The 22,915-nt window shown below is 39.5% G+C and overlaps 1 protein-coding gene across 2 annotated transcripts in view; it reads left to right on the top strand.

Moving 5' to 3' along the window:
• The window catches only part of MTX2 (metaxin 2), a 34,053-nt gene continuing 11,138 nt past the window's right edge, over positions 1-22,915 (top strand). Inside the window, exons 1-4 of one of the 2 annotated variants that reach the window (XM_085066376.1) lie at positions 291-307; positions 13,931-13,978; positions 14,962-15,020; positions 22,094-22,139. Coding sequence is in view for 1 of the 2 variants with exons in the window: in XM_085066375.1 (XP_084922501.1) it covers positions 207-246; positions 13,931-13,978; positions 14,962-15,008 (135 nt within the window). In the remaining variant the exon portion in view is untranslated. Of the gene's footprint in view, positions 247-290; positions 308-13,930; positions 13,979-14,961; positions 15,021-22,093; positions 22,140-22,915 lie in introns of those variants that run through there. The other variant, XM_085066375.1, reaches the window with a different exon arrangement.

The raw sequence follows: 22,915 nt of genomic DNA, 5'->3' as shown, positions 1-22,915 counted from the left end.
CGGAGCGCAGCGCCTGTCGCTCCCAGGCCGGGCTGCTCGGAAATCCCCCTCGGAGCACCGCCGCGCCGCCCCGCTCCGCTCGGCGCCCACGCCCGGCAGCCCCGGCGCCGCAGGGCCCCGCCCCGGCCCCGGATGCAGTCGCTGCCCCGCCGGCGGCGCGGCGCCCAGTTCCTGTGCGTGCCCTCGGCCCGCCCGCCCTCCGCGACATGTCGCTGGTGGCCGAGGCCTTCGTGACTCAGCTGGCCGGTGAGGGGCGGGGGCGGGCGGGATGCCGGGGCCTGCCGGGCGCCGCGCTCCGGGCCGCGGGGTGAGAGCGGCGGCGGCGCCGAGCTCCCGCGGCCTCAGTCCCCGGGGTGACCCTCGGGATGCGGCCCGGGCGCCGCGGGGAGGGAGGGGGCTGCGGTGGGCTGAGGGCCGGCCGCGGGGCGGGGGTGCCGTACGGAGCCCGGCCCAGGGGGACGGGGACAGGTGAGCGCGCTCAGCTCCGCACCGAGCACAGCCGTGCGCGGCCGCCAGGCCCCCTGCTCTGTGGGCTCCTGACCCAGCTGTGCCGGGGCGCATCGTTAGCTTGATTTAGTAACTTCTCTTTCTTTGAAACGATCTTATTTTCTGCAGCGGTCCAAAAAACCACGTCATGTTTATAATTCTCGCCGCTGGCGTTGAGCCGTGCCGTGTGGGAGAGCTCGGCGCCCTGCCATGCCCGTGTCCCGCGGGTATCCCGCGTGTCCCATGTGTCCCATGTCCCCGGGAGGCTCGGGAGTGTGGCGGGAACTGTGCTACCTGTCAGTGCTCCTGTCAGCCGCTGCAGCTGCGCCGGCTACACTGGACGTGACCTTGAGATAAAACACAAGTGTGCGTCACTGTGAAGTTATTTAGCAAAAAATTATAATAATACGCTCTTGAGGAAGAAAACAAAACGTGAACCTTAGATAATGCCTAACTAGGAAGTTCAAAACACGGTTGGTGTGTTGCACATGCTTGAAATAAGCGCCTTGGTCAGTTTCTCCTTTCTTATTCCCTGCTCTTGTTTTTTGCTGCTACTCAACTCACAAACAATAAATACTGTAAGGGAACAGCATTTTGATCGCTACTGACAGACTGAGGAGGAAGCTGGAGTTTTGTCCCAGGAGCTGGCTCTTCTGCTCCTTGGTAGAGCCCCCAGCATAAGAATCTGAGTTGTAGTCTTTATTATGAACGTACCCTGACCTGTAGGTCATGTGGAAGTGGTGGATCTTTAATCCAGGTCTGTAGAGGTATGCATAGACAAGCTTGAAAGTTGTGCTGGCCACTTTAGTTGGCAGTTGTTAACACAGATGTTAGCACAAGCCATGCTTATGTTCTGAGGGTCAGAGCCCTGGATCCTCAGGATGTAGAGAATATGGTCATAATCAGCACTGCTTCATGCTATTTATTTGCCTTTATGATCTCTTGAGTATATTTTACCTATATTGTGAAGCACAAGGATAATGATGTACATGAGTAGATCTTGGTTCTCCTGTCTTTCTCTGCTCTGTGACCTTTATGAATATTCTAGAGTGACAGCTTGCTAATACTTTTTTTTTTCTGGAATTACAAATACAAACTCAAGACTATACTGTATGTAGGCATCTCATTGATGCCTACATACAAAGTGGTGGTGTTTCACAACTTCTTGTTGTGAAACAAGCAAAACAAGCAAACTGTTGTGGAATACAATGAGATCCAAATTTATCATAAGGAAAGTATGTATTTGAAGAATGGGAAACAAGAAGACAAAGTTTGGCAACAAATGCCTCTTTGCTGAAGTGTTCTTGTGTTCCTGGCGAGATTCTTACCTCCCATTTGGGGTTGTTGCATCATGCTGCTTATACTAGTCTCAGACTTGTGTGTTAACCATTTTTCTCGTTAAGGTGGTGCTTTGAGGGCATCAGAGCTGCTCAAGTATGTCTGGACCCTCCTACTGTTTAGTAAGTTTAAAAGCAGTAGCACTTGGTCTTTTACCTGTCAGTCACAGGTTAAGTAATGCTCACTTTGTTTTTATAAGTAAAGTAATATGTAAGCATCTAAGATAAAAATACCAGCAATACTCCTCAATTTCTGCAGAATGGAAATGGTTGGTGCTTATTTTATTAATCCTGTACTTCTTCAGGAAATACAGCTACTTGCTGTTGGATACACTACTGTCAAGAGACAGTACAAATAGTTGTTGCAGACCTGTCCCATGAAACATTTTATAAAACAAAATTATGACTTTGTCTTTGCTTTCCCAAAAGTGAATCAGTTTCTAAAGCAGTTATCTGCCTTAAAAATGAAAGATACCTTTGTCAGTGGTTCATGACCTTTCCAGCTTGTCTGTATTAAGCACCAGGTCAAGACTGAAAGTAATTGCAAAATCACTCAATTTGTTCATATGAAAGATTTTTAAAATTAAAGTTAACCAGGATCTTGGCCAATACCCACCACCTGTCTGGATTTCCTGAGATGTTAACACAGACTTAGGGAGTATTTCTTCCTGGCACTGAGAACATATAAATAATCCCCCAAATCTAGGAATATTTGTGAGGAAGAAAAATGGTGTATCTGCAAAGGTAAAAATACTACTTAACAATGACACTTGTTTTATTAGCATCTTATCCCATATCTGTGGTTGTGAATGATTGAGAATTTTTTCCATGTTCCTAAAAATGGAATTTCATTGGCTTTTCACTGGGGGTCCTGTTCATGAAGATGTCACTTTGTCATAGCAGTTGCAACAAGCTGCTGCTCTTAACACAGGTCCTTACATACAAACATTTAAGATAATCAGTCCAGCATAATTTGTTTTCTAGAAATATTTTAAAAGCCAAGGGGAGGATTTTAGTAGAGAGGAGGATCATAACTTTCTTTTACACACTGACTTTTTGTGTATATATTTGAATAATTTTTTTAAATTACTGCCTATCTTCACCTTGCCTGTGCCTTGTGCATTCACTTCTGATGTGCCTATTCACTGTCTCAGCACAAACTGAAACACAGAAAACACCATGTGAACATAAGAAAAACATTTTTTGGCATGAGGATGATTTAACATCGGAGCAGGTTGCTCAGTGCAGTTGTGGAATCTCCATCCTTGGATATGCTCAGTGCCAGAGCGGAGATGGGCAGCCTGCTGCGGCTTACCCTGGACATCCCAAAAATGCCTTCCAACCTCAGTGGTTCTGTGCCTATCAGTTCTCAGCTTATTTGCATTGTTGCAGTAATTTAGGACCCTCTGAGCAACATGCATTCACCTGAACATGCTGGGCACAGCCTGCTGCTCTGATGCTTGAATGATTAAATACAAAGTGATGACTGAATCACCTGTGGGAGTGTAATGCTTGCATTAGTGACATTAAGCCATTTGCTCATTCCGAAATACAAAGAGGTTGATACTGTGTCTCAAGGAATAGTAAACAAACATTTCCATAGCTTCATGAATTGCAGGCATTCATGGAAAAGAAACATCACAGTTTAAATTATCAATTTCTAAACTGTAGAAAATATTAATTGAGTAATATGGTAGAGAATTTATTTAGAGTAGTTCAGCATCAATCACATATTAACAGGATAGGAAATGAGTGTTTATACTGTAAGAAGAATTAGAGTGCCAGCTTTCAAGTGGTCTACAACATTAATCTTTTTAACTCTAGTAGTTTTGAGAAGCTGACTGCTCAAGTAATCTCTAAAAGATTGCTGAAAATATATTTCATTGATCACTACATTACTCAGTATGCTTTATTTTCTCCCCCCAAAATACATTAGTTTAGGTCAGTGATCAAAAGAGAGAAAATAATGTTGTTGTTTGTCCTTTGATCTCTGGAAAACTACTTCTGTTTATTGCTGTTACGTCCAAGGGTCTCAGGCTAGTTTTAATACTAAGGGAAATAAATCCAGTGTGAAAAGCAGATGCCCTCCTGCCTTTAGGTATTTTACGTTCAGAGTGAGTCTACCTCCAATGTGACATGCCAGAGTACAAATAAATCTTCGACGTGCATGTTTTATGTATTGAGACAAGCTGCAATTTGGCTGAGAAGAAATTCATAGGGAAGAAAATCTGACCACCTAAACTGTTCCCACACATAAAGACATAAAATTTCAACTGAGTATGCATTTTGTGCATCAAAATGCACATAGGTAAATGTTAGCACTTCCTCCATGTGTAAGCTGAAAAAAATAGTTATTTTTGCTTAATAATAGGTTGTTGGCAGCAGAGGTTGTTTAAGCCTGCTGCAGAAGTTCTTGTAATGAAAAATTTGAGTTTATTTGAAAATACCAAATTTGTCAGGCTACATGATTTTATCTTACAGTATTTTTTACATGTCTGCTTTTCGTTTGGTAATCAAGCTGAAAGGAATCCCTTTTAAATCTTGTTCAGTTTCAGTAAGCAAGTTTCTTATGCTGCTCCTGCCAATTTGTGCTCAGACATGTTTCATGACTTGATTTGGACCAGTGCTTTGAGTGGATTGCTTATCCAGTCTTTTTTCTTATCCTTTGAGTAGATTGCTTATCAGTCTTTTCTGTCAGGGAAAACATTACTTTCATAATTATTGTAGTATAGTACATATTTCATTTTGAAATACTGTTATTTCTTGTTTTTAAGCAGCAGCATAATTACAGTTTATAATAGAGAGTGCTTCCATAATTGTTTCTGTCTCCATTAAGACTAAGCAGTCTTTCTCTAATCAGCATTTTATTGTTACATGTTTTCTGCTAAAGTGATGTCTTCTTTTCTCATTCCAGAAGTGAGATTGCTCTGGAAATAATAGTGACAAAATTAGTAAACCAAAAGTAGCACCTATTTTGATATTGTCCAGTTTGAATTTCAAGTAAACCTTTATTGGCTGATGAACCTATGCCAAGTGGTTTGGATGAGAGTGCTGTTTAGGAGCCTCAGCTCAAGAGGTCATAGAAAAAATAGCAAATCATGAGAATGACTTTGGAGAGGAACCAGATTTTTCTTCTCTTTCTCACTTTTTTCTCTCTGGTCCTTGGATGCTCTGTTCTCTGACTGTCCTTGGGCATTAACCTGGTCTGTTCCTGTAGGTTTGGACCAGGTGAGTCACCTTTTTTCAAAACAAGAATAAATGAAAGAGCTTGGTTGCAGTCCTTTGCTCTAGTTGAACAGGCATCACATGTTGCTATGCTGCTGGGCATTTTCAGCTGTTTCTTTTGAAAGAGAGTGAGAAACTGCAGCTGCATGCAAACCATGGGGAGAACAGAGAGAAAGTATACACCACGCTCTCAAATTTTTATTATTTTTACCTTTAAATTCTGGTCTTTAGCTATTAAGAAGATGACATAGTCATCACATGAACATGGATGTTTTAATACAAACTGGAAGAAGTTGGGTGTAGTAATAAAACCCATGAAATGCTCAGGAAGGATTGGAAACATCAAAGGAAGAAATTCCAATGATGCTGCAAAGAATGCAGGAAAAGTCTCATTGGGGAGGATGGGAGCTCAACCACAAAAAATTGGGTTGTACATATTGAACTGGAAAGTAAAAATGCTGAGAGATGGGAATTTTTGACAGTTCTGCCTTCTAGCTGCGGTATAATGACAGTGAAGCCAATGTAATGTTTGCATTCCTAGCAAGAGCTTTCAAAGTTCAACTGCATGCATGTTTCTTCTCACGTTTGAATGGCATGTTGGAGAAACTTTGGGTGCATTGGCCTGTTCTCACTGAAAGCCTTGGAAAAGAAATGAGGAAGACTGTGAGGGTGTGATTAAGAGAACAGGACAGATGTTTTTAGGTTTTGAAGTAGGCACCGTGCAGTGTTTCCCAGAGGTGAGGGAGAGCGTGAGAGGTGCTGTGGCAAATTCCACTGTCTGGTTTGGGCTGACTTAAAGGCTCTGGACCCTAAAGCAGCATCTGCCCCCTTGCTAGCAGCAACACTTGGCTGGCTGACTGCACCAGTGCTAACTGTCTGCATTTTTACCCTGCAGAGCTCTTCTGCCTAGAGATCTCAGCTCTTGCACCTTTGCAAGACTGGTGCTGCTGTGCTTAGGGCTGTGGGCAAAATAGGGAACAAGACAGTGAAAGGGAGCCTTAACGAAAAGCCACAGGGGCCAGGGCTGGGTGAACAGGAATTGTGTGTGTGGGAAGCAGCTTTTGGAGCAGGTATGGTGTACTGAGGTCCTGTCTGGTGGGACAGATGTGTAGGATCTCTGTTGTGGATCTGAGCGGGGATGCTGTGGATGAGAAAGCAGGGAACTCCTTGGGGCACTTTGTGGAAGTGGTGGTCAGACTGCCTGCCAGACATCCATAGGGGAGGAGGAGTTCAGACTACCACAGAAGAGAGAGGATCCCAATCTAAGAGAGCTTTCAAAGGACTGATTTAAAATACATAAATGTAGATATCATGGCTGAGAAATGTCCCAGTCTAGTAAGGCACTTACGGCATTAATAAGTATCATACCTCCACTGTCCTGCTCTTCACAGCTCTTGTGCTTGAAGTTTGGCTTCTTGGGTCAGGGCCAAAGAGGAGCAAGGGAGGTAAGTAGCACAGAGGGAAGGGATTGATTTAGAGATATATAAAAAGCTAATTTTAAGAATTACAGAGCTTCTTTGGGATGGAGCAGTTATGCTGAATACCAGAAACAAGTAAAATAACTCCAGCTTGTCAGGACATTATAAATAAATCTTTTGAGATACTTTAGCTGGCACGCTCTCTGATTTTTCTGAAGGAATCCAGATGTTGATTTAGGAACAACTTTTATTTATGGATTTGATTTTGTTGAGATTTTTTTGGCCTCCTCTCCTGACAGGATCTGCCTCCTGTGGCCTGCCCTAGCAGCAAGAGTGCTAAGCACCCTAGAGGATTGAACCACAGATGTGTACACTCTTGAAAGTCAGCTGAAAGACAATAACAGAATTGGACTAATGTTGAAATACATGCAATTAATAGCTTTCTTGGAGGGTGAAGAAGCAGATTATGTCATGTCAAATGGCTGCTGCAGTAATGTCACATGCTGACTCTCATAGTGGTACAGGAACAGGAAACTCAAGTTTGAGAATTGCTGCTGCGATTGAGTCTTTACATTGACTGTCTCCTCAATCAATAATTACTGAACAGTCATGTTTTATCTGAATTGTAATACCTCTGCAAAGGAGGCCAGGGACAGATTTAAGCAAATGATGTAATTATTTGAAACATGATTTAATGCACAGTGTTTAACTAGTGTGAAAGTTGGTTTTCATTTGGCAAGGCACTATGAAACGTTTCGGTCCTTTGTCAGCAGACCTGGGGAGTTGCTGATGCTTCCATTTTTCTTGGCCCTTGTTAGTTTACAGGATCAGGCAATTACATGAAATTGATGTGTACTCAGTGTGGGTGCGTTGAACTGGTGGGTCTTAAGGAAGCTAATTCACAACTTTCTCATACTTCCTTTATTGATCACTCTTAATGTACGAGATGTAGACTTTTAACTGCTTTGGTTCCAAAGTGATTGCAGCTTCACTATATTAGTCAAAATGTGCCTCTCCACTTATTTCCTGAATACCAGCAACACATCAGTTCCTGGAATTTTCTTTTTAATCAATGTATTGCTACTTGAAAATACTGATTTGTATTAAAAGAGTAGGAACTGCTTCTTTTTCGATGCATTTTAGCATCAAGTGACTTATAATCCTCCTTCCTTCTGCAGTCTGGGGAATAGCTTTCCACATGCTTTTCTGTTGGTTACTACATTTAGGACATTGTAGTCCCTTCCAACTCAGAATATTCTGTGATTCTTTGATACTGAGCAGCAGGTCCCCACCATAGCACCAATCTTAGGAAACCAAAAGAGGTAACTTTTCCTGCTGATTGTTGTGATGTTTGCTTCATGATGTTTAGAGACTTGTAAGTAATATTGTTGGATATAGATGTTGCCCAGATGTAAGACTGAATTTCTTTTTAGTGTTTACTCTTGTGAAAAAACAGTTTGGAGAATCCTCATTATATTGTAATCAAATTTGTACCTAAGGAGAGGCCAAAGGAAACTATGTGAAAGTTAATATCTCCAGCTGTAATACTGCAATGCAGTGATTCAGATTAATGCCAAGTATTTTTGTTTGCTTGTTTTTAATAGAGGATATCTTGCCTCTTGGCTCTTGTAGCAGGCCTTTAATGCCATGTGAACCAAACTGATAAATACAGATGTTTTAGCTTTTCTCCTTTTTTAATGTATGTTTAATATCAGAGTGTTTAAGAAGAGTGTAACAAAAAGGAAACTGATCCATGCAAATGTGGTGATTTTAGAGAAGGAGTAGCCTTTATTTTTACATGATCCATAACACCTTCTTAACATCTCATGAAATTACTCTGACAGAGAAGGTCAAATATTCCCAGGCCAGGTCCTAGCTTCACCTACGCAACATCACACAGTGAATTGCATGGAAGAGATTGTTAATCAGCTGAGTACTGCATTTCCAGAAAGAGAAGATATCAAAGGATAAATTGGTGGCATACTGAGAATATAGTAAATTTTAGTTTAGAGATTTGGGGCAGAAGTGATCTTGACTTACTTCTCACTGTATAGTACTTGAGAAAGAAATGAGGGGATAATAACATTTGGTATTAATTATTTAGCCTCTAATTCTTATTAGGCATAGGTTACTTTTATAACAGAAAATTATTTCTCTCTTCATTGCCTTCCAAAAATGTTCTTGTCCCAACAGAATTCTATGGTATTACTAAGAGCTGGGAACAGCCTAATTTCAAGTTGAGTAGTTTCCTGCAAAAACTTTTAACTTATTGGTGACTTCATTTCCCATGCAGGAGGGAACATCTTGATGCCTGGATCTAGAGCTCTCTGGCTTTGTCTGTGCCTGGTATTCAAGAATGCCACAGCTTGCCAGCAAGCTAAATTAGTGGCAGACTGCAGGGCAAATCACACTGCCTACCCTACTGTTGAAACTGGCTATTCATACTAGACCACAGAAGTGGCTAAATTGTTGTTTAGCATATTCCACAATTTAACATGCAAAGTATTTTGTGTCTTCTCATTTTCACAGTCAGAATCTTATTTTTAAAATAAGAGGATTAAAGGCATAACTGTAAACCATTTATTTCATTACATCTCTTTCATCATCACGAAGCTGCTTGGGGAGGGTGGATGAAAATGTGTGTTTCCCCCATACATCCAGGCAGCACTGACACAGGATGAAGAGTTTCCCAGTAATTCAGAGTGTAGAAGTTGAAACCAAGTTTTGTGCACTCATAAATAGATTGGGAACAGCCTGGACAAGGAATTGGTAGGGCTGAGGCACTGTAGAGCATCTTGGGCATGTGGTGCTTCCTCTTGAACAGACTTCACTGGGGGAATGTTAGTGCAGCCTCTCATTCTTTAAATTGAAATTCACCAATGTGCCGGTGTAGTATGTCCTGTTTAGAGAGCTTTAGTTGGAGCTGAGACGTGTAGGCCTCAGATGAGCTCCTAATCCCCTGCTGATAGTGGGATCCAGTACTCTTAAGTATCTCTTCTTACAGCATATGCATTCTTTTCTCTTACTGTCCCAAAAGTATTTGGGTGGATAAAGTCTTATTATTGAAATGTCAGTCTGAAACATCTGGAAACATTGAAATCATGTTGCTATTTGAATGTCTCTCTCTGGCCTTAATGTTGCTCAAGTTAAGCATTTCACCACAAAATCTGAAAAATGCACTTAATGCAATACACTTTTAGTGGCAAAGAATTTGATTTGACTGTCAGGACTCATACTGTGTTTTGGAAGTTTTTTTTTTTAAGAGCAAAAATTACGTTTTTTTTAAGTCATTCTCTTATATGACAGGTGAGGAGTTAGGAATCTGTTTCAATAGTTACAAACCTGAGTATTTAAAATTCCACTGGGAACATGCAACACACCAGTTCACAGAATTTTCTTCTAGTTTGATGCCTAAGAACCCTCTTACCACTTTGAAACCTTTAGCATTTTTTATGCTAAACATTTAATAAGTACACCACTTAGACTAACAAATACATTGAGCTTAGTGAAATTTTCATGCATTTTTAGTCATCCACAAAACCAAAGACGATTTGGTGTAGGTTTGCTTGCTGTTTGGCTTCTCCAGTTTTTGGGGTGCTGTGTCTGCTGAATTCTCAGCACCCAAGATAACAAGGCTTATGTAGTGAAACTTTTTGTGTCCATGTCCTTTAATTCTCACTTCCCTGTTACTTTTGAACTCAAGCCCTTTTCAGACAATGTTAACGGCGAGGTTGAGGGGGAAATAATCCCACAGATTGTTTCCCATAGGCTGTTTCCTATAACTGGCGTTGTTTTAATCAAGAAGCAGTGTGGTAGAGGAGAAGTAGGGAAAGACAATAGCATGAGATTTGATTGTCCTGAACAGCAGACAATCCACATGAAAGACTAAATATTTGAATTTGTTAACCATGGGAAAAGTTTTGGTAGGGTGGAAAAACAATTTTTACTAAAGACTGCAAGCCTGAGAGACAGACCCATTGAAAACCACACAATAGTAATTCCTCTGATTATGGAGGCAGAAGGAAGAACCAAATAGTTCCTTATTCTCAAGAAATGTAGAGAAGCTATTCCTGTAAGGTGTGCTTCCAGGCAGTTATTTCATCCTGTGAGCAACTAATGATAAAAATGTCTGTTGCGTAGGATCTAACACATAAATGGGATTCTGTGTTGAAAGCTTCTGAAGCTGAATTGACATCACATTTGTTAATTTTCTCTTTATATACCAAGTGCCACAGTAGCCGTGGTTAGCAGGGAAATGAACATCTACAGACCAGAAGATTATGGTTGCCGAAGGATAAACTGGATTTGACTTCATTAGTGCACAAATGATAAGTTTGTGAGGAGTTATTATAGCATTAATCAACTTGATGGATTGGAAATATGACAGAACTGAAGCAGCGTGTAATATTAGTGCCTATTATTCTACAAATTATGTCTTCACCTACATTCATAAGGCAAGAGTCATTGCTGCACATTAAAGATGTTGCACACTTTCTCCTCTTGTGGAGGCATGTGACAACCCTTCAGTGATTCCTTCTCCTCTCTTCCCCAGCAGGGCTCTGGTCTCCCCTAGCTGCATGTTTTCACCTTGTAACTAATCAAAGGCAGCATGGGAGCTCATATGAGAATTTGGCTTGCACCTTATGAACCTGGACCTCTCAAGTAGCAGTGTGTATTTAAACTTCATCCTTCGTCAGAAAAAAAGATTTCATATTCTAGACATCTTAGAAGAGGGAGAATGAGTAGAAATTGTAAGGTATGGGAGAGATAGTGAATAGGTATTTAATTTGATTTCCAGAGTATTGCACCGATATTTGTACCTCTGGTATTGCTGAACACTATCTGCATGCAATTCTGGATGCATACTGCAGAATTTGTTTATTTTCTAGGATATGGGTAATAACATTTGAATCTAAATGTGAAACTGATAGTTTTAAAGTCCAGTCTGTGTAGCAATGGAGTTATAGAGCATTCAGTTACCTTTGATCTGCTTTGCATACAAAGAACTGAAGGCTTGTGATCATGTGTCAGTCTCATCCAAACATGGTCAGAATTGTGACCTCCTGGAGACTGTCAGATGTCAAGTGTAGGACGTATTATTCATTAATTTTCTTACAACTGCTGAAATTTGGTGTTTAAGGTGTACTCATAATGCAGGCTGAGATTTTAATCTGGCTGTTTGTCCTTGTTTAATTTACTTGTAAAAAACAGGTATTAGTACACAACTAAACTGTGAATGAGTGAATGCAAAGACTTTAAACTACCCTTGTCCTTTCCTTCCCTCAAGTTTGGTGTGTGCTCTTGTGTACTAAGACTGTGGGATAAGACTATCATGACTAATAAAATTAGGGTGAGCAGATATAGTAGGTGAAAATATGTATGTGATCAGTAGATTGTGGAAGTAAGATTTAAGCTGATAAGGGCAAACAAGGTACAAACAATATTCTACCTGTGTTTTAGTTTATAGCATGGATATGGCATGCCTTAGCAGCAGTGCAGTTTTGGATTCTGTGTGCCCAGAAGCTGTTGAGTGTGCATGTGTAGTGAATCTCTGTATCTCCATGGCTGCATATAGCTTAAGAGTGCCAAAATCAGACTGAAATTAGAACCTGAGTTTCTTGAAATGTGCCTAGCTCTTTTGTTGGAAAATTATTTTCGTGGTCCAGAAATATTTCAGCCATGTGTTTGTGTAAAAAACAGGCTGCTTCCAGTGGGGGCTGGAATCCAAGAATTAGTTATAAATCTGACATTTCAGTCAGAAGAGGATCAGACAAAAAGTTTCAGTAGGAATGTGCCCATGCAATTGAAGCTCTCTGTGCCATTTTGGGCATGTAAAAAGGATGTTTTTGCTGTTTGGCTGGAGCATTTAGAAGATCATTGTACCTTTGTCACTTAGTTACTTCTATAAGTATCTCAGAGTCCAGAGCTGATAAGTTTGCTAAAATATAGTAATAACATTCTTAATATCTCCATCCCATTTGCTTTAGCAAGACTTTAGTGGACTTGAAGAAATGTATATTGGATAAATTATTTTAAATGGTTAAGGTTGTAGTATGGCAGACACTACCTTAGTCTCTTTATTTAAAGATGTAAATGTACTTCTACCTCAAGAATTTTTACTTCAGGGCGGAACTTTAATGGTGGGGTGTAAAACCAATAGCTGCTACAATAAAACATAAAACATTTTTTCATGACACTTAAATGTGATTAGTTGCTTTCTCATGCCCATACTAGTATAACTGTGATAGGCTCTGTGGCTTAATGTTAGAGGCAGTGACCTTCACAAAACTGTGTACAGTTTTTTAAGCTCTATATTCTGTGTGACTTCCATAAAAGTTAATACTTCGTGAGTATCCAAAAGGAATGATTGTTAGAAAATAGTGCAATTGTGCATTTTTTTTAGTTTGAGTTCTAAAGGCACAAAAGAATGATCTTACTGAAGCCAGTGACATATTTATGCTTGATCCGCACATAGCTATTTATAGACATTTATGCTTAAAAAAATAATTTACATGATTAGAGCATAAATTTTGCTTACTAATGTCTGGTTTAGGTAGAATGCAAGGTATGAACTGATATTTAAAAACAGATTTTTAATCAGACATTAACAAGGAATGTAATGGATACAAAACAATGTGATGAACTGTTATCTTAATGCTACCATTAACAGTAAATTGGTACTGATTATTATTTTGCCTTCCCTTACATTCAAATGGTGTATGATTGATTACATGCAACGGTTCTCAACTGGAGGATGTGATTGTCTTTTATTTCCTTGCCTCATTTTTATTTAGCAACTGCTCAACTGTTTTGAACAACTGATGATGCAATTTTTTGAATGCATATTGACATTCCCATTTTAGGGCTGAGCAGTACATAAGTTAAAGCTATAGGCAGCTCTGATCATCCTGGTGGGCAGAGTTCTGACATGTTGGGACTCCTGGCTCTGTGAGTATTACATGGGACCATGAGGACACAACTTTAAAAGGCAGAAAGCTTTTCCATTTCGCCAAAGCATTCTTCACACTTTGTTTGGGGATTTGTGTCCCTGTCTTCTGTGTCTTGTTCTGTTCTCTCCAGAATCTTTGTTTAGTGCCTTAATAAATAGTTGCTCTTGGGAGTGGCCAGAATTAGGATGGGAATGTGCACGAGGATATCCTTATGGTGGAGGGAAAATAGCTGCTTCAGCCGCTTCAGAGTTACAAGGCCATTCTTTAATGTAGCTTGAATTTTACCTCTTCTTGCAGCATTATGTTCTGGGACTTTCTTCTCTGTGATGTCCCTCTGTGACCAGAAAAGAAGTACAGGAGAAGAGAGTGACAGTGGAGCTTTTTAGGGCAGGTTAAATATTGCATCAGCATCTTCACAGTCTAAATTTTTGCTCTGGGTAACATTCGTGTTCAGTTAGCATGTGCAAGGACATTGATAATCAGCTTGCTTAATTAATTTCTTCTCTTTCCACAGCCGCAGAGCCTTGGCCTGAAAATGCTGCTTTGTATCAGCAACTGAAGGGTAGGTACACTGGCTATGGCAATTAATAATTACTTTATTTTTTAGAAAACACATTAAATATGCACTAAGGTAATTAACTGCAAGGAAGCACAGAAACTGTTAAAATAGTCCTTTGTGTTTTTGTTTGGTCAGAGGTTTTAGCTAGGCTTGCATCTGCCAATATAAACCAGCTATTCATGGCCTATAAGGTCCTTGGTTTATTATTGACTCATTATATTGGCTGTTGTAGCCAGTGCAAAATGATGTGGTTGCAGGCACAGTTGGCAGATTTACTGCACCAATAGCTGAGGCAGCAGATTTTTGAAGTCTTGTGGTAAAGTGGGCTCTCAGTAAAAAGGAACTGTTAAAATGTATAGGCTAGGATGGTTCACTCTCCCTTTAGCAGCTCTTCATATATCATCAGATCACATTATGGCCCCCATTTGGGGCTCAGCAGCCTGCTACAGTTGTCAGAAGACTGCAAAGTAATGAAGACTAATAGGTAGCAGCCCTAGTCTTCTAAGCATGGAATTTTTATTGCAGTGAACTTGTCATCTTTCTTTTGTGTGACAGACCTAGACACTGTGTGCAATTTTAGCTGCAAGCTGCTTTTATAGGTTTCTGAATACTTTTACTTTTTAGCCAGAGGAGGTATGAAGATGCGGTTTTATTTAACTTTGATTAGAAGGAGAGTAATTGGCATAAGAGTCAGGCATTTGTTTTTGTTTTTTCTTGTGAGTGTTTTTTATTGAACATTGGAGGTAATATATGATAAGTGCGATTGCATTTGCAGGAGAAAATTTCCTGGTATTTTTTTCCTGTTTTTTAATATTCATATAATAGATTTTCTAGTCCAGCTGCACAATAATTATATATGTGCTCCTTGTTTTATGCATAAGAAAAGCAACCCAGAATCATTTACAGTTACAGGTCAGTAGTTAAATGGGTACTGTTTTTTTTAATTGTGTGGTTTATTTTTTCTTTTCTTCTTTTTCTTTCAACAGAGGAACAAATTTTGCTTTCTGATAATGCATCTTCCCTTGCTGTTCAGGTAAAACGTCATGTTTTTTAAACTAAAGATGTTATTTCAATTTTGTTTTTTGAATTGTTATCTAGCTAAAGTAACTATATTTAGTTAAAAGATTAATTTAAGAATTATTTCTGCCAAAATCAATTACTTACTTCCTGTCTGATTCGCTTTATGTTGTTATTGAAATGCCAGAGGCTAAAGGATCTGAGGATCCTTTGGAAAGTCCTATGTAGAATGCTGCTCCTTGTATTCCTGTTTATATTGGTCTATGTTTGTTCAGTATCTGCTTGCCTATCTACTCTGAGAACTGTGCATGGTTCATACCTTTTGTCACTTGCTGTGCATGTTTGTCTTGTAACATCTTGCATGATATTTGCAAGTTATTTAATTCTCATAGCTAATACTGCTGCCAAACTCAGGGCATATTTGCTTCATGTTGTGAGCATCACATCTTTGTATGTCTCTGGTAGGTTTTTTTCAATTTCATCATGTATACAGACTTGAGCTCCAATGTGGTTTTTAGAAATAGTCCATATAATTGACAAACTTGCACCTCTAATTGACTTAATAGCACCTCTGTGGCTGTGCAGTCTGTGTAATCTCCATTAACCTGTTAGGTTCAGTAACCCCAAATCTCAAGGGGACGTTTTCCCCATTAGTAGCGAAGGCCTGGCTGTCAGAGTGGTGGGGAGCAGGACGTCTATGAGGTTCTCGTTCTTTAAAGCAACTTTGCTGCTGCTTTACTTAGCAGGGAGTTGCACTGTTCTCCTGCTTCTTGCTTTTTGTGTGTGGTCTAGCTCAGAGAAGCTTGAGCTAGCAGACTTTGAGGGCTGTCCTAAGAGGTCACATCTCATTTAGCCAAAATGGGACACTTGGAGATTGTAACTGACATTACTGGTAAAAAGGTTAGGATCATTTGATCATGGTAACTACTTCCAGGATCTCTTAACTATTTTTCCTTCCAGTCTGGCACTCTAGGAGATACCTCTTAGAGTAAATTCTTTCACAGGGAGAAGACAGCTTTATCCTTTGCTGGAAAGAGGAATCATCTCTGATACATCTAATAAATGGGGCAGTGTTTATTTGTTTGGGTAGTATGTTTTATATTGTGCTTTACAGTAATGCAAATAATTTTTTCTCTTACTTGATCTCAGTGTTCTTTTTTACTCCAGCAGTTGTATTTTTTGGGGGTTGTCATGAATTTTCTTCCCGTCTAAAAATACATGTATGTGTGGCTTGTATTTAAAACACAACCCCCCACCCCCCAACCCACCAACAAAATAACCATAAAATTTCCTTTTCTAATGCATCATTTTGCTTTACTGTTTCTAGTACATTGTTATCCTACACATGTCACTTAGATGATAAATTAACTATAATATATTAAAAATGCTTGTTTTTCTTCAATATTCTCTAGCTGGACAGCTGATAGTAGCCATGACTATAAATACAGCTCTGGTAGATATCTGATCTTAAACTTTATAGAACAATTCTGTATTGCGGAATTGTATCAATTTTTAAGAATCTGTGTAACATGGTTATGACTGTGGAAGAATAACTATTCTTCTTGTCTTTGATCCATTTTGAAATGATATTAGGATATGTAGTGATCAGAAAGGTTTAAATACATCAGTGTGTTTTGCATAAGGAAATCGGTGAGTTCCTCTCCGAATTTGCTTTTTATTGTGATGAGACCCTTTTTTTCTGTTTATCATTTTTTTTTCAAGGAGGTGGTGGGAATTGAGGGAGTGTGTGTCTTTCTCAAAGGAAAGTTTGGGAAGGAGGGACAGGAGGAGATAGAGGAGGTGGTACCTGGGACTTTTTTCCTGCTACTGTCATTTTTCTTCCCCCTGTTCCTGATTTGCAGCACCATAAGTATCACCAGAGCAGATACATAGATTGATTGTGCTTTTGAACTTCCACGTGGTGAAAACATCAGAAATTTGAGTCAAAAGAGCATGTGGAATCAGCCACCATCAAATCTTTAAGAAACATGGTTAGCATGGTTAAGCAAGACTCTGCATGTGCTGCAGCCAGTCTTTCAGATATTTTATAAAATCTCCTTGTAGCACCTCTTCGTAAAGCTGCTCTCGGATAGGTCTCAGGATATACACGCTGATATCTACCCATAAAATAATGAATACAATCCAGTGCCATAGTAAGTAATTAGAGTAAAACTTGACTCTTAAAGTTGCCAACCCTGCAACACAGATGGCATTTCATGTAGTTCTTGTCGACGGAGCAGATCAAACAGGCAGCAGAGCAAGCTACTCAGTGCAGGTGTAATTAATGAGGAGAGAGTGCTGCAGGTTGACTATAGGAAGTTGGTTGAGTCTTGCTGTTTTAATAATGATTGGATTTACGACTTGTCATTGTGCAGTAAAATCTGGACTCTTAATAACTACATGTCAGATGAGAGAAGGGATGACAGAATCTTCTAGGAATTGCTAAGTAATTGTGGTGGTGCCTTTAGTAGTTAGAAACCAAACACAAAAATCCTTCTCATCTTGTGGAACTTCTCTGTTGATTCTGGTAGGGTTGTTTATTTTTGTTTGTTTGTTTGATTGTTTGTTTGTTTTTTAATTCCTCTCCTGCTCATGGTTTATTTTGGAAACAGATTAATTTAGCAATTTCTTTGTCTTTTACTGGGTTCAGATTATTTTTATTTTCTGAAAATACAACGTAACTTCAAGGGAGCAAGTGCATTATCTCTGGTACATCTTGGTGTTTGCACTTCTTGTTTGTCAACTTGAAGTAGTGTATTATACAGCCAAGCCCACTGATCTTGGGGTGCAAAACTTTGATATGAATGAAATTTTATTTTCACTGCAAATTAATTAAAATAAAGGAAAAATACTAATCAGTAATGATCATCCAGCTATCAGAAAGTGATTGTAATATAATGAAGGCTCTGTTCTTGTGAGACACTCAGCCTTCTTCCCATCAATGTTAAGGAAAATGCACCTCCTGGGTAACATGACTCATGATTAAAACCATTCTCCATGTATTTATTGTACAGCTGCCATTATACAGCATTCCTGCTTATCAGGCTTATCACAGTAAAAGAGCCACCAAAACCTGTACGCAAATATATCTCCATAACAAAAGAACACCACAACTTCAAGGAGGGAAAAATTGAGCTTTAAGTAGATTAAAACTGAATTACCAAAGGAGAGTATATTTCAGTCTGAAGCAGAGGGCCTGTCCAGGCTCTGTCTCCTTATTAATACCTGGTGCAGGTAAAGTCATTTTGTTTAGTGCTGGGTGGAAGTAGTGTGGCTGAGTAGGAGGGAGGGGGTTAATACAGCTGCACTCTGCCAGGTCTCTTGCCTCAAATGGCAGCTCAAAGCATCTCTTGCACTGTTCCAACTTGTCAGGAAGAGGAATGTGAATGTTGAGACTGTATCTTTTATTACAGGTTGTTCTGGAATCTTTATGCAGGTAGTCTCATAGTCTTGCTCAAAAGGCTGTCTGAAATGTTCAGAATTCTGGAAATTCTGACAGCTGTCCTGAGGTTAGAGAGCCTGCAGCTCATTACGTTAAGATATGTATTAATTGCTTGTGCAATTGATGTCCTTGTAAGTGGTTTTAATATATTCCAGGGAAGTGCTTTTAGAATTGTCTGTTCTTAGTCCTGAATGACAGAAGGAAGTTCGGGCAATTTAAAATTGTGTTACACAGACCAATTGCTTATTTACTTCAACAAGTAATCAAATAAATGTGTAAATCATACATGATTAATTGCCCTTGACAGATTTGTGATTTTTTTTTCCTCTCTGTGTGTGTGTGTATGAATTGTGGTTTGGTTTTTCTCTAGACAAAACATTAGCAGAAATTTGAACTTGTTGCTGAGTCTTAAACAAAGGCTTGGTACTGAAATGAAAATATGCCAATCCCTTTTTTTTAAAGAGAATAAAAACGGGAATTCTTCATAATGGGAAATGCAGTATCAACATAATCAATCTAGCAGCGTTGTGTTGTTGCTGAAAACATGCTTAAATCGCAAGCTATACAGGTACTATTTATGAGTGAAACATCTTTCATATAGTTCTGAGATGAAATTACCTCTGAATGAATAGAATCTTCATTTATCTTCAAAACCTCTGTGCTACCAGTGAATCCACTCTTTCCACATGCTACAACAAGAATTACATTATACCATTAGAGCAGTGCCATGCTGCAGTATAAAATAGATTGTTTTGGAGAATGAACGTGGCTTTGCTATAAATTACATTCACAGGTACAGAGGAATTTGTTATTTTGTTTAAAATAGTCACAAATATAATTAAGATCTTAATTTATGTTAAACTACACATGTGGCCATTACCATAACTGGATTAGGAATTTAATCTGTCACTCAAGCAATGATACTGAACAGTTTTCATTTATAACCTTAGACACACTATTTCAGTTACAGGGACTGCAGCTGTTTGATATGAAAACTGAATTATTCTGTAGATTTGTTCATGAGTTTTAATTTTAAAATGTGTTCCTGCAATAAAGTAGAGAATAACTCTTTAGTTGTCATCACATGCTGTCTTTTGTATGCTCATGAAATAACATAAAAATGAAAACAGAAAATGCATTTCACTCTTTCTTCGTAACAGTATTGTGTGAGTGCCTTTAGAAGTGCTGCTGAATAAGAGATGGCTTGGAATGGCTCGTTCTTTATTAAAAACTAATCATGAATATATCTTCTTCAAATGAAGCCTGGACTGTGCCATCTGAAAATAGTGTTCGTCATGTGGGGACGTAAATTGTGAACTATTTGAGTCTTGGCATAAGTAACTTCATTCTTGCCTCTGATCTCAGAAACTGCAATCTGGATATGATTTACTTCAAGTTATAACTCATTTTTAATGAGTGTATGTGTTTGCTCATATGCGTTTTTCTGGGAGGGAGCTGTAGGGAAGAGGAGAGCATTGTGATGGAGCTCTGACGGAGTGATTTGCTGCCCGATACGTGTCGTGTGTCCAAACAGCCCTTCCTTAGCTGGGCAGGGCAAAGAGGAAGGGAGAACAAGAGTAAAAATCACACCTAAACCAATTAACTCTAGGAATAAATACAAAACTCCTCCCTCCCTTTCTCCTATGCCTTCCCATTGTATTTCACACTCAGTCACTTTCCATGCTTGTCATCAGAGGAAGACACAATGGCACCCCTTTCTTGCATTGTTCCGAGGGTGGCAGCAGCAGTGGAGATGAGAATATCAGTCATGTGAGAAGAGGAGGGAGGGGAGGGAGGAGGAAGGGAAGGGTGGGGTGAGTTGGTTGTCCTGTCTCTGGCTGTGGTTTCTGGGCTCTGGGTGTTTGAACTGTGCCGAATCAGCACAAAGGTGATTGCTCTGATTATTTTTTTAGATAATTGAAATCCAGCATCCTACTTACATTTTAAATTTTATTGGCTGGGCTATAAGAAAAAGCAAACCTTACATTAATTTAAGCAATGCTGTTGTAAATATACTCCATAATTCTGGCAGGAGGTGTCACCTGCTATGATTGAAATGAATGATAGGCATAAGATATCTTATTAATTTTGTAACAAACGTCACCTCAAAGCTTCCTATCAGCCCTGAATACATAGTTACTGATACTTCATTCTCTTGCAGCAAAAATATGAACTTGCCTGTTCCACCTGACTTAGAGAACAGCATGAGCCATTCTGTTTTCAATGAGTAGAAGGCAGTGCAGTACAAATCATAGTCCTGTGTGGATCAATGTGCCATAGGGCAGAAGAGGCGCTGAGAGGCTTCTCCATACTTTTCTTCAATTCATTGTGCCCAACTCTTTCTTCCCTGCTTTATAATAGTAAATATTGGGAGGGTAGGGAAGGAGAGGCATAATTCATCCAGTTGCATCTTTTTGCCTCACTCTTACCCCTTCCTCCCCACGGATGTGCAGAAACCCTCCATCTCTCTGTTTACAGCAAAGTCTCCCATTAAAAACAAGGTGCGCAGGGGCAGTAGCAGCACTGTAGACTCAATGGTTTCAGTCTGGAAAAAGAGAGGTATTGCTGAATACAATTTTTATGTATTGAAAAATACATAAAAACGTGTTTCTCACATTTCTCCCTTCCCTTTCTGGGTGCCAGGTGATATTACAGGTAGAGAGGCTGGAAGAGTGTGAGAGAGGAGACTGATAGCCTGCAGGGAAGAGGCAGAGAGTATGTGTGGGAGAGAAGCTGACAGACCCTATTAAGCCAAATCCTTATTTTTTAATGCCTTTATCTGTTTCTTACATTAACCTCATCCAAAGAAAGAACACACTTTGTTCTGGAAATAACTTTAAGTACGTGTTTGTAGCAGACATATTAACCATAAGCTACTAAACTGGGCAGTTTTCCAGGCATCTGCCTCAGCCATTGACCAGTGTCAATACTGCACAGCAAATACAGCCCCAGTTTGAAAAATTACCGACATGTAAATAATCAGTGGAATGTATGGATAAAGAAGGCACTATTGCTGATACCAGGGGAATAAACACAATTATTCCCAATCTGAGATTTCATTATTCTTGTTTTATGCTGCATTAAGTAGTTTGAGCCATGAAATTATTCATTGCTTTTAAGAGCCTGAGCCTTTTAGTTTGATGTCCTTCAGTTGTAGCGAATTCTGTATATTTATGCTTGAAGGAAGTTTCCTTTATTTGTATAAAAGTTTGTTGGGCAGTCATCTTGTGATCTTTTGTAACATGGGTAAGGGTAAATAAGTTTTTATCATTCCTCTTTATGAATTGATCCAAATAGTTAACTCTTTGGATAGGTGTTAGGCATAAAACCCACCCCCCAAGTTTACGCTTTCCAGCAGGAATTCAGTTCTATTACCCTCCTCAGAGTTTGTTTGGAAGAGTTGTTTTTAAAGTATCAATAAACTTTTTCAGTGAACCTCTTTACAGTTACTTTGGATCAGAAAACTTTAGATGAAGAAATACGTCCTAGTTTTACTACAGACATGAGAGCTAATTTTTTTTTCTCCTCTTCTGAAGAACTGCAGCTGCTGTAGTATTATTGCGTGAGAATCCTGGGTGCTGGAAGAGGTCCAGGTTGAGGCCTATAGTAGTCACCCTCTTCATTCTTTGCTAATACACTTTTATTTCCAGAGAAGAGAGCTGGACATTTAATGCTGTTATTTGGAATTACAGGGATCTTTGCAAGGTAGGACAGGCTGTGCTCAGTTAAATGTCTTGTTTCTAGTTTTGCTGTTACTGTCTTGCTTGCCATTTTTAGATGAATTTTCACAAGGGTGTCATTAACTAGCTTGTGTGTTACTTGGAATTCAGTTGGCCCCTGTCAGTCCCTTTTTGAGTCTATCAGCCAAATTTATGATATTAACAATAATCTCTAATGTTCTAGAATAAGCCTGGGCCCTTGATCTTTCAGATTGCTCAGCTTTTGATGCTGTGTCTTTGAAGGGTGTTGATATCTTCATAAATCTCAGCAAAACTGCACTGGGGTGGTTTTAGTCTCTTGCCCAAAAGCACTCAGAGGAGCTGAGCACACTCCTGTTTGCTCACAGGAAAAGATTTTTCTCATAAGAAAAGCAGGGATAACTTGCCTGCTCAAATTGTGTATGTGAGGTGCCCAAAGGGAAATTAGATGATCTGAGCTGAAGTAATCACTGTTCTATGGCATCTTTTGTCGGAGCTGGAAGCCATGGTGGTCTGGTACCATCTGCACACCAAATGTGCTGGTTCTTGACATTCTTGACAAAAAGGGAAAAAATCCTCCCTTGATCACTGGGCTAAAGCATTTAATGAGATAAAGACTCAGAGAAATTGCTGCTTTCTCCTATATTCTCTCTCTAGGATTTATTTGATCTGTGCCAATTTCAACTATTTTGGTAACAGTTCATGCCACTTACTGTCTAACATCAGTTATTGTCTAATATCTCATGTATCTAGTTGAATGCATAAAAAAAATTTTGAGATTTT

Source organism: Lichenostomus cassidix, chromosome 7 (assembly GCF_008360975.1).
Source record: "Lichenostomus cassidix isolate B80296 chromosome 7, HeHo_3.0, whole genome shotgun sequence".
NCBI classification, from domain to species: Eukaryota; Metazoa; Chordata; class Aves; order Passeriformes; family Meliphagidae; genus Lichenostomus; species Lichenostomus cassidix.
The sequence above is the reverse complement of the archived record's forward strand: the minus strand, read 5'-3'. Positions and strand labels throughout refer to the sequence as shown.